Source organism: Panulirus ornatus, chromosome 36, assembly GCF_036320965.1.
Source record: "Panulirus ornatus isolate Po-2019 chromosome 36, ASM3632096v1, whole genome shotgun sequence".
Taxonomy (NCBI): domain Eukaryota; kingdom Metazoa; phylum Arthropoda; class Malacostraca; order Decapoda; family Palinuridae; genus Panulirus; species Panulirus ornatus.
In genome coordinates this window covers 8,420,050-8,432,912 of record NC_092259.1, presented here as the reverse complement: position 1 = coordinate 8,432,912, position 12,863 = coordinate 8,420,050, and the positions used below count along the sequence as shown (strand labels likewise).

The 12,863-nt window shown below is 39.0% G+C and overlaps 1 protein-coding gene across 2 annotated transcripts in view; it reads right to left on the bottom strand.

The window, feature by feature from the left end:
- Positions 1-1,315: 1,315 nt before the first annotated feature.
- The window catches only part of LOC139760288 (uncharacterized), a 92,735-nt gene continuing 81,187 nt past the window's right edge, over positions 1,316-12,863 (bottom strand). For both annotated transcript variants that reach the window (XM_071683252.1, XM_071683251.1), the window contains exon 9: positions 1,316-10,951. In XM_071683252.1, the coding sequence (XP_071539353.1) occupies positions 10,748-10,951 (204 nt within the window). In that variant the 3' untranslated portion in view covers positions 1,316-10,747. The remainder of the gene's footprint in view (positions 10,952-12,863) is intronic.

Sequence of the window (12,863 nt, the reverse complement as noted above, 5' to 3'; positions counted from 1 at the left end):
GGGAGAGCTAGAGCGACAGAGAGATAGAAAAAAAACGATAGAACGGGAGCAGGATGAAAGGTAGATAGAACGGGAGAGCTAGAGCGACAGAGAGATAGAAGAAAAATGATAGAACGAAAGTTACAGTAAGGGAGAGGTAGAACGGGAGAGCTAGAGCGACAGAGAGATAGAAAAAAAATGATAGAACGGGAGCAGGATGAAAGGTAGGTAGAACGGGAGAGCTAGAGCGACAGAGAGATAGAAGAAAAATGATAGAACGAAAGCTGCAGTAAGGGAGAGGTAGAACGGGAGAGCTAGAGCGACAGAGAGATAGAAAAAAAATGATAGAACGGGAGCAGGATGAAAGGTAGGTAGAACGGGAGAGCTAGAGCGAGAGAGAGATAGAAAAAAAACGATAGAACAGGAGCAGGGTGAAAGGTAGGTAGAACGGGAGAGCTAGAGCGACAGAGAGATAGAAGAAAAATGATAGAACAAAAGTTGCAGTAAGGGAGAGGTAGAACGGGAGAGCTAGAGCGAGAGAGAGACAGAAAAAAAATGATAGAACAGGAGCAGGATGAAAGGTAGGTAGAACGGGAGAGCTAGAGCGACAGAGAGATAGAAGAAAAATGATAGAACAAGAATAGAATGAAAGGTAGATAGAACGGGAGAGCTAGAGCGACAGAGAGATAGAAAGAAAATGATAGAACGAAAGTCAGAATTAGAGAGAGGTAGAACGGGAGAGCTAGAGCGACAGAGAGACAGAAGAAAAATGATAGAACAAGAATAGAATGAAAGGTAGGTAGAACGGGAGAGCTAGAGCGACAGAGAGACAGAAGAAAAATGATAGAACGAAAATCAGAATTGGAGAGAGGTAGAACGGGAGAGCTAGAGCGACAGAGAGACAGAAGAAAAATGATAGAACGAAAGTCAGAATTGGAGAGAGGTAGAACGGGAGAGCTAGAGCGACAGAGAGACAGAAGAAAAATGATAGAACGAAAGTCAGAATGAAAGAGAGGTAGAACGGGAGAGCTAGAGCGACAGAGAGACAGAAGAAAATTGACAGAACGAGAGCTAGTGCGAGAGAGACAGATCAAAAACGATAGAACGAGAGCTAGAACGATAGAGGGTAAGTTAGAACGAGATAAATCCAAGAGTGACATTATTTGCACTTCCTTGGCTGCATGAAAAGGTATATATTTTTCAAATTTTTAGACGATATTCATTTCTCCTCTGTTGGTGTTTGAATGCCTTTGTTTATTTAACTTGTCCTTGTAATGGACCTCTTTTAATAAGGAAGTATTTGCATAAGGGTTTAAGGAGAAATTAAAGAAACTACATTGATAATCACTTTATTCAACATTTGTATGGAGTAACTCCTGTGGCTTCTTTATATACAACAAACAAGATGGGCAATGAAGAGGAAGCAAGGTATAAAACACTTTATTAATCATTATTATACTTGATTGCCGTCTCCCACATCAGCGCAGTAGCAACAGGAAAGACGAAGAATGGCCCATCCACTCATATATTCTATGTACTTTATTCGTGTGTGTATATATATATATATATATATATATATATATATATGCTTGCTTGCCTCCAAACTTTTACAGCACTACGAGACCCTATAGAAAGGGTTGTGCAGAGGAGGGTGGATGTGTTGGAAATGAAATGTTCGAGGACAATATTTGTGAGGTGGTTTTATCGATCAAGTAATGAAAGGGTAAGAGATGTGTGGTAATAGTGTGGTTGAGAGAGCAGAAGAGGGTGTATATATATATATATATATATATATATATATATATATATATATATATATATATATATATATATATATATATATATATATATAATGTAATGTATAATACCCTTTTCTGCATATTGTCATCTTCAGCTTGTGCCTTTCATCCATAAAACATTGTTGGGATTACTATACTTTCAAGTAAGCCCATTTTCGCCCTCCTAGATAATGACCTTCGCACATCCTTCAATACTCCCAGAACCTTCATACTGGAGCCCTGGCTGTAGCATCAACAAGGAACATTGTTACTAGTCAGCTTGCTTGAGATTACACCATGAGTAAAAATTCACTTTATGCAGGACTGTGTCATTCAAACTATAGTCTCATCAGGGGACTTTTCACTTCCCAGGGGTGGGTGTGTTTATGTCTTGCATGCCTCTGCTGCTGGAGTTGGTGCAGCCTTTGGAAGGGTCCTGAGTAACACCAGAATTCTTTCATGGAAGTTGATCCCAGTAATATTATATATTTATTCATGAATTCTTATTATACTTGACTGCTGTTTCTCACGTCAGTGAGGTAGCGGCAGGAAACATGAAGAGCCCAACCACTCATATACATGCATATTACATACATGCACATATTCATTTCTGGCACTACCTACCCCCACCCGACAGGATACAGAATCACTACCACCCCCTGCTTCAGTGAGGTAGCGCCAAGAAAACTTACAAAAAAGGCCACACTTGTTCACATTCAGTCTCTTGCTGTCATGTGTAATGCACTGAAACCATAGCTTCCTTTTTTGTGTCTTTTCCTGGTGCTACCTTCTCGAAGCAGTGGGCAGCAATGCTGTATTCTGTGGGGTGGGTAGTCCCAGGAATGGATGAAGGCAGGCAAGTATATGTATATGTGTGTGTATGGGCATTTATGCATATATGAACAGATGGGCTTTTCTTCATCTGTTTCCTGGTGCTACCTCGCTGAAGTGGGAAACAGCGATCAAATATATATATATATAACATGAATAACTCATGCCAAGTAAAAATAAAAGGGCTTAGAAGAAATTATGTACACATAACACACATAATTGATTTATTTAAGAGCTATGCTGTCACTCCTGGCTAACCTCTTGTATAGACTACAGGTATGGCCAGTGGCTCTATATACTACAACAGAGACAGGCAGAGGGGATAGTACCCTATTCATTTGTGGTGAACATAATACAAAGTACTGTATGGAGACAGCCTGATTACATCCTCCACATAGGTAACCATCAAACAATTTTGACAGTTCTGGGTTATCATGGTGGTGAACAGCTGGCTCCATCAGTCCATCTAAACTTTGGTTGTGTTGACATCTTGGGAGAGTGACTATTCTGAGGTTAGCCAGACAGCTGTCATCTACAAAACTTTCCATGGTTTACCCCAGATGCTTCACATGCCCTGGTTCAATCCATTGACAGCACATCAACCCCAGCATACCACTCTATTCCTTGCACGCCTTTCAACCTTTCACCTTCCACCTCCAATTTGGTCTCCCACTTCTCGTTCCCTCCACCTCTGACACATATAGCCTACCTGTAAATCTTTCCTCACTCATTCTCTCTTTTTATTACCACACATCCCTCTTACCCTTTCATTACTTAATCATACCACCTCACCACATATTGTCCTCAAACATCTCATTACCAACACATCCACCCTCCTCTGCACAACCCTATCTATAGCCCACACCTCACAACCATATAACACTGATGGAACCACTATTTCTTCAAACATATCCATTTTTGCTTTTCAAGATAATTTTCTCGCCTTCCACACATTCTTCAACGCTCCCAGAACCTTCGCCCCCTCCCCCACCCTGTGACTCACTTCCACTTCCATGGTTCCATCCGCTGTTAAATCCACTCCCAGATATCTAAAACACTTCACTTCCTCCAATTTTTCTCCATTCAAACACCTCCCAATTGACTTGTCCCTCAACCCTACTGTACCTAATAACCTTGCTCTTCGCCCCCTCCCCCATCCTGTGATTCACTTCCGCTTCCATGGTTCCATCCGCTGTTAAATCCACTACCAGATATCTAAAACACTTCACTTCCTCCATTTTTTCTCCATTCAAACTTACCTCCCAACTGACTTGTCCCTCAACCCTACTGTACATGATAACCTTGCTCTTATTCACATTTACTCTCAGCTTTCTTCTTTCACACACTTTACCAAACTCAGTCACCAGCTTCTGCAGTTTCTCACCTGAATGAGCCACCAGTGCTATATCATCAGCAAACAACAAATAACTCACTTCCCAAGCCACAACAGACTACATACATGCCCCTCTCTCCAAAACTCGCATTCACCTCCCTAACTACCCCATCCATAAACAAATTAAACAACCATGGAGACATCACGCACCCCTATCGCAAACCGACATTTGCTGAAAACCAATCTATCTCCTCTCTTCCTATTTGTACACATGCCTTACACCCTCAATAAAAACTCTTCACTGATTCTATCAATAAAAACTTCACTGCTTCTAGCAACTTGCCTCCCACACCATATACTCTTAATACCTTCCACAGAGCATCTCTATCATACGCCTTTTCCAGATCCATAAATGCTACATACAAATCATTTGTTTTTCTAAGTATTTCTCACATACATTCTTCAAAGCAAACACCTGATCCACACATCCTCTACCACTTCTGAAACCACACTGCTCTTCCCCAATCTGATGCTCTGTACATGCCTTTACCCTCTTAATCAATACCCTCCCTTAGCGAGGTAGTGCAAGGAAACAGATGAAAGAATGGCCCACATCCACATATACATACCTAAACATCTCAACGTATACATATATATACACACTTAGACATATACATATATACACATGTACATAATTCATACTGGAAGAAGGAACAGAGAAGGGGCCAAGTGACGATATTCCCTCAAAGGCTCAGTCCTCTGTTCTCAATGCTACCTCGCTAACACAGGAAATGGCGAATATGTATGGAAAAAAAAAAAAAAAAAATATATATATGTTCATACTATTCACATTTCCTGTGTTAGCAAAGTAGTGTTAAGAACTGAGGACTGAGCCTTTGAGGGAAAATCCTCACTTGGCCCCTGTTTCTGTTCTAGGCACCCCCCACCCAACCTTCCCTTTTAGTCGCCTTCTACGACACGCAGGGAATACGGGGGAAGTATTCTTTCTCCCCTATCCCCAGGGATATATATATATATATATATATATATATATATATATATTTTATTTTTTTATTATAGTTTGTCGCTGTCTCCCGTGTTAGCAAAGTAGTGCAAGGAAATAGAGGAAAGAATGGCCCAACCCACCTACATACGCATGTATTTACATACACTCCCACACACGCACATATACATACCTATACATTTCAACGTATACATACACAGACATATATATAAATACACATGTACATATTCATGCTTGCTAACTTCATCCATTCCTGTCGCCACCCAGCCACATGTGAAATGGCACCCTCTCCTCCAGCGTGGATGCACAGTAGCACTAGGAAAAGACAACAAATGCCACATTCATTCACGCTTAGTCTCTTATCTGTCATGTGTAATGCACCGAAACCACAGCTCCTTTTTCACATCCAGGCCCCACAAAACTTTCCATGGTTTACCCCCGATACTTCACATGCCCTGGTTCAATCCATTGACAGCACATCCACCCCGGTATACCACATCGTTCCAATTCACTCTATTCCTTGCGCATCTTTCGACCTTGTGTGTTCAGTTCAGGCTCCAATCACTCAAAATCTTTTTCACTCCATCTTTCCACCTCCAATTTGGTCTTCCACTTCTCCTCGTTCCCTCCACCTCTGGCATATATCCTCCCTGTCAATCTTTCCTCACTCATTCTCTCCATGTGGATTTAACAGCGGATGGAACCATGAAAGCGTAAGCGAGTCATGGGGTGAAGGTTCTGGGATCATTGAAGAATGTGTGGAACATTATCTTGGAGAGCAAAAATGGGTATGTTTGAGGGAATAATGGTTCCAATAATGTTATATGGTTGCGAGGTGTGGGCTATAGATAGGGTTGTGCAAGAGGAGGGTGGACGTGTTGGAAATGAAATGTTTGAGGACAACATGTGGTGCGAGGTGGTTTGATCAAGTAAGTAATGAATGCTCAACAAACTTATGCCTCTAGTTTGAACACTCACCTATATCCCCTTTGCCTTTATACAGTGGCACTATACATGTATTACACCAACCCTCAGGCACTTCACCATATCCTTACCAACCAATCAACAATAGTCACCGCCTTTCTTAATAACTTCAACTGCAATACCATCCTACCCTGCTGCCTTGCTGGATTTCATCTTCTATAAAGGCTTACACCACTCCTATCTGTTAACCAAGCCATTCTCCCTGACCCTCTCACTTGACGCACCACTCTGACCAAAACACCCTACTACATCTGTTACTGTATCATCAAACATTCAACAAACCTTCAAAATGCTCACTCCATCTCCCCTTCCCTACCATCACTACCTTTAAAGTAATACTTGTATATTAGGAATAAGTCAAGTTTGTTTGCTTTGCTAGATTTATTAATTCATCAACCAATTTACTGTACATACAATGCCAGAGGACAGATGTTCATAAAGTAAGTCCTTCTACAACAAGATAAATTATTTATAGTAATTGGCATTAACAGGAGGAAGGGCCACTTTATTTACAAAAGCAGTTTCATAGAAATCCAAAAGGGGAAAAAAAAATGGAGCTTGGGATAGTGTTAATTTCAATGCTAGAAATGATAGAAAGCATCAGCAGTATTTTTATGTTCAACATATTGCAGACTGATAAATTCATTCAGAACTTAATATAGTGACCATATATTTTTAAAATATAATGTTTATTCTGTGGTTTATACAAGAAAATGATAAGAATATGTATATATAAGTGAGCCTGGAAAAGAAACTTGTGTGAAATACCAAGAAAGATTAAATGTAGAATGGCAAAAGGCGAGAGCAAATGAAGTGAGAAATAGGATATGTTTAGGGTGTGTTACTTCTTTGCTAATGACACCACACTGGTGGCAGATTCGAGTGAGAAACTACAGTCGTTGCTGTCTGAGCTTGAGAGAGTGTATGAAAAGAGAAACTTGAGAGTAAAAGCAAGGTTTAGCACTGCTAAGAGACAGGTTACTTGGGGGTGTGAGTTTGTCTGGAAAAAATTTGGAGTAAGTGAAATGTTTTAAATGAAAGCAGAATTAAGTCATACAGTGGATGAGGGCATGAGTGTTTTGAGAGCACTGAGGGGTGTGTGGAAAGAAAGGTCATTATCTGGGAAGCCAAAAATGGTAATGCTTGAAAGAATAGTAGTCCTAACAATGTTGTATGCATGCAAGGCATGGGCAGGAGATGAGGCTATGTGGAGGAAGATGGATGTGTTGGAAATGAATGTTTGAGGACATTACATGATATGTGGCAGTTTGTTTGATCTAGTAAATAACGAAAGGGTGAGAGGTGTTAATAAAAAGTGTTGTTGAGAATGCTGAGGAGTTTGTACTGAAATGGATTGGACATATGGAGAGAAGTGTAGAAAAGAATATGAAAGAATTTGAGTGCTTGGGGCTTGAATATGCAGGAGGGTGAAACGGTGTGCAGTAGATAGTGAATTGGAGCACTATGGTATACGCATGATGTGCTGTCAATAGACTGAATTAAGGCATATGAAGTTATAGAGGAAAACCACAGAAAAGTCTGTGGGACCTGGTTGTGGATAGGGGGTTATTTTGGTGCATTACACGAGATATAGAGAATGGATGTGAGCAACTGAGGCCTTTTCTTTGCCGTTCCTGGGGCTACCTGAATAACAAGGGAAAGAGCAAACTAGTGTGAGACAAGAAAAAAATATACATGCCATTAAATTTACCGGACCACATGCTTGTAGTTCTGCCATGAGCGAAAAGTTACCTTCAGAAAGGTTTTATCGGACCATATGCTTGTAGTTCTGCCATGAGCGAAAAGTTACCTTCAGAAAGGTTTTATCATCATTAGTTAACTAACAAGGGGTACAATTTCACTTGAGGAGCTACTCATTTCAAAGTTTTTATTTTTCTGCTACTGTTTGTAGAGGAACCTTGAAACTGCAAGGAGCCTTGTAAGGGTTTTTTTGAATTATATTTAAAAAATGAGGGGGAAAACATATTATAAATTTTCTGACAATGAAAGTCCTTTACTTCACAGTTTATTGAGGTTATACTGTTTAGCATCAATTTAAGAAACATCAGGAACTGCTTCTGCACATGTTAAATGAAGTAAAGAGGTAAAGTTTACATAGGTAACCCTACCAGTTACATAAACATCTCTGGCATAATTTTTTATTCCCATGTATCATGGTGATTTAGAAACTAATGATTTTCACATGAACACGGTAATTTGCCTATGGGTGCACTGATCTGGGTTACAAATTTTATTCACACCATGAGACACCATGTTACTGAATAGCTGAAAAAATGGAGAGTTTGGTAGTAAAAAAAAAAAAAATTCAATAAAAAGGACTAAGCAATATAAAAATTGTTTTGTGTAAATACTTATGAGTGCGTTAATACGTTGTGTAAATGTATAAAGGTAAGTAGGTGAGGATATAAAAATGAGAGCTTGCATATATTTAGGTGAGGGTTTGGGTAAACAAGAATGGGTTGCTGGGTAGGCAGGAATAGGTGGGTTATTGAGGGGTTTAAGTATGGCTGACTGGGTGCTCAAGAGTTTGAACATGCATGGATAGAAGGGTGGGTCTTAGATCAAGAAGTGGATGTTGTTAAACTTTCACAGTGTATGACACAGTAAATGTTCCAAGTGGGTAAATCTGTATGAATGACTTGGTATGGCGATAGTGTAGGAAGGCTGGGTGGAGTGGTTGAGTGTAATGGGGATATGTGGAATAAAATAGGGATATTATAAAAGTCGTGTGTTGGAATGAAGTTGGGGTAAGTAGATTAGGGCATGGGTTTGGCTGGGTAGGTAGGCCGAAAGAGTTCGGTTAAAAGTTTAGGGTCACTATGCACAAACTGGTGTTGAAGCTGAAGTATGAGGATATAGATGGATGGGATAACATGGAAAAGGATGAAGGTCGGATGATTTAGTAGAAAGACGGGCTAAATATGTAGTAGCGGACTGGATCTGGGTATGTGACACACAGGTGCAGCTGATGCAAATGCTTGGGTTAGCTGGGTGAAAAAACATGAGGCTACCAGAAGGCTGATAACAGCAGACTAGGTGGGTTGATTGTTGTAAGATGTGTGGATTTGTGGGAGGAAATGTTGGTATGGGCAAACTGGTGGGGTGACTGGTTAAAGTGGTGGCTTCACAAGGGAGTAGGTAGATTGGCTGGAAGGTGGAGATATATATATATATATATATATATATCTATGGAGATTGGTAAGGTGTAGGTTTATTGGAAAGCTGAGGTGGGTATGGAAAGACTAGAGTGGGAGATGATGAATTAAGTCATGGGTAGGGCACATTGGGTAGCAATTCCAAGGGCTGAACAGACTAAAGAGCCTTGAGTTAAGCTGGCAAGGAAGGACAGAAAAGATTGCATGGATGTTGGATATAAAGGGGGGAAAAATGGGGGGGGGGGTTGGACTAGGTGAAATAAATCTAAACATTCTGAAAATCACCAGTACTGGAATGTTAGTTTCAAGTTAGGAATTTTTTGTTTTCTAAGGCAAACTTGCATCATAACATATAATAAAATAATTCAAGACTGGGTACAACCTACTGTCTTTGACACTCAAAGAAGTGTCAGATAAGAAATAAATAGTAACATCTTTGGCTACTAAAATGGGCAAGTATCACAAAGGGATTTATGGCAGAGATGGGCACAATGGTAATGAGCCTTATTTTCATAAGTAAACAAGACTCCAATCCTGTCCCAAGACTGGAAATTAATGTCCTATATATGCTAGAAATATCTGATCTGGTCAAAATTTTAGAATTAAAGAAAAAAAAAAAGCAACTTCAATATTTGAACAAATATCACACTATTCACTCAATTTAGGAAATATACCAAGCAGTGACCAGCTATTTATATGAATAAAGGGGTGGGAGTTGTAGTCCTGTATCAACCAAACTAGATTTGTTTAGTATGGTTAAAATGGGGCAAATATTTACATAATTCAAACACTCTTCACTGACATACATAAGGTATATACAATAGTATGATACACAGTAATACAAGAGGTTTACCTCCTGCCATAAAACATTTATCTCACTGGTTCACTAAAATTTGGAATCATAAAGGCAGGTGTTACCATGTAAAAATGCAAATAAAAGGAAACATATTCCTGTGTAACCTGTACCCAGATAACACAGGATTACATCATATTTTTCCATTACCATTACCAGGGAAGTGGATGCTGCTGCAATGAACCCACCAATTTGTGGGCACCAATCAAGACACTGCATGTGAGGCACTGAGGTCATGAGTTATGTACAATGCCACGCTGCTTATGGTTTTGAATGTCTCTCTCATGGAACAGTCCCCATCAACAGAGGTCTCCTGATCCCCCTTTTAACCTTATCTTTGCTAAAACAAAATGAAAACACAATCCCCTCTGTTTTTGTTCATTTCTCTCTTGATATCATATGCATAATAAAAGCAATTATAAAGCACATGATGAAATATATATATATATATATATATATATATATATATATATATATATATGAAAAGTGGCAATCTTCCTGCCTTCTTTACCAAGTCCCTGGACAGCCCTGAGTACATAACTTTGTCAGAGGGCAGGGAGAGGAAGATAAGCAAAGTATGGAAAACCATTATCACAATATAAAAAGTGGAAGATGCAGGGGCAAGGTCTCACTTGGGATTAAGTTCCTGTTCCATTGTAGTTCCAGTGTCATTATACTGAAGTATACAACTTCTCTGTGGGATTTCTGTTGCACATCATTAGACATATTAAGTATCACTGACAAGCAACAAGTAGTAATGTTCTCATGTACAAACATTTTACCAAAACTTCACCGCATTAGATTCTCATGTGCTTGCATGATCCTTGCTTCTGTCATATTAGGAAGTAGTTTTGAAAATAAGTCACGAATGAAAGCATCAGTAACTCCTGGACTTGATCGTTCTGCTGACTCAAATGCTGATTTGAGTTCCTCAATGGCATCTGTACGATGGGAATCTCCTCCTCGGCTGGAGTGTCGGTGGCGGCGCTGAAGCTGTAAAAGTTTGTCCCAAAATAATTATTTTCATAATGTAATGACTTCCTTTAATAGCAAGAAGGAGTTTCTGAAACAAAACGATAACAGAGTGAACAGTTCTGAAAGATATGTTAGGGACAGAAAAAAGATGTGAGAAAGTACTTTTACAACATAAGAGTGATGGATGAATGGAATAATATGAGTGAAAGCACAGTTACTATAGACAGCATATAGAAATTTAGAAATATGTCTGTTAGTTGAGATTGTTCACCAAATGGAGCCTCACTAATGTAAAACTCCCTCTCCTTACACAGAACATATAGGTAATTAAAAACACTTGAACCTACAGAAGCAACGTTTAGCAAAGGACAAGACCAACTAAAAAGTAATGATAAAACAACATACTTTCAGTCACTTTTGAATGCTAACCTTATCATTTCCCAGTATTTTTTTTCCACACACCATCTTACAATGTAAGAATTAAGTAATTTTCTAATTTTCTAAAGACTAGCAATTTTCCCAGATTTTGATTATCTTCAGCATAAGAGCCTATATTTCAGGATCTTTATGAAATTCAAATGAACTTTATAAGAGACCAAGTGAGAAACTTAATTCTCACAACATAGTTATACACAAGCTAGAAACTTAATTCTCACAACATAATTATACACAAGATGACTTATTTTCACCCTTATTCAAACCATTTCAAAAACCAAATATATCATCCTTTCAAGAAATGAGAGTTCTGAATACTGAAAAACCACTTCTCTCCTAGGTGGAGTTTCACAAAAATTAGATGTTTTTTAAAGGAAAATCAGGGTTTGGACCTTCCAACCCACAATATTTACAAAGGAAGCACTGGCTTTGCAACTATTCACTATCCACTGAAACAAGGCAATGGCAGCTTCCTTGTTTTGTCTGTCTGTCTTTGGTTTATTAGAGACTGCCATAGATGACATCATCAATCTTCTCTGCAACCTGACAGCTTGGAATTGGCAGATCGCTGGAAACATCCAAAATTGATTACAATTGATAAAAAGTCTCTGGGAAAAAACGAGAGGAACGCAGAGCTGAGTTCTAACATCAACAATTTTTAAAAATTGCTCAAGGGACAATGTCCCCAAAGAAAACATTATTTGACAATGTTCAAAACCTATATTTCTCTCTTGCTATCTGCTTGGTCAGCTTGAAAGAGGAAAATTTAGATAAACATTTTTATAAAGAAGACTAAAATGAAAAGTAAAATGACATTCAAAGATTTAAAGACAAACCAAAAGGTGTTTCCTGAATGAGGGATCCCTAAAGCCACAGTGTAAATCCAACACATCTAAACTAAGGTTTCATTTGACGACAAAGATTATGGATGCCAAAAACCCTCTCTCCTGAAAAATCCCTAAAGCCACACAGGGTAGATCCAAAATTTCTAAATTAAGGAACTGCCTTATAAAAAGTTTCTATGGAAGGATAAGGTACAGCTCACCTGCTTCACATCATATGCTCTACCTTAAAGCCCAAGTTGATCCAATAAAATGAGATCTTAATCCAAAGAGAGATATTCCTTGCAGAGGGGGTTTTAAGGTTACAGGTTGGACAAATGATGATAAGTGGTCCCTTCAATAATCTCTGCCGAGGTCCAAAAGGTCCTGAGGCGATTTAAGGGAGCAAAAGGCATGATACACTCTTGATGAACTCTTCCTTGAATAAAAAAAGAGCCCTGTTTCTAAATTCACTAGTCTCATTCTTACCCCAAAACCTTGGGTTTGGGTTCACCTTAACCCAAAATAGATTACCATCTACAAGAAAATTCTTATTCCAGGGCATGTGTGTAATTACTAACTCTACTCACAGAACTTAAAGCTATAAAGAAAAGTTTTTTTATGATAATGGTGAGAAGCTAAACTTCCAGGGAAGCTGGGCATTCTTATAAATG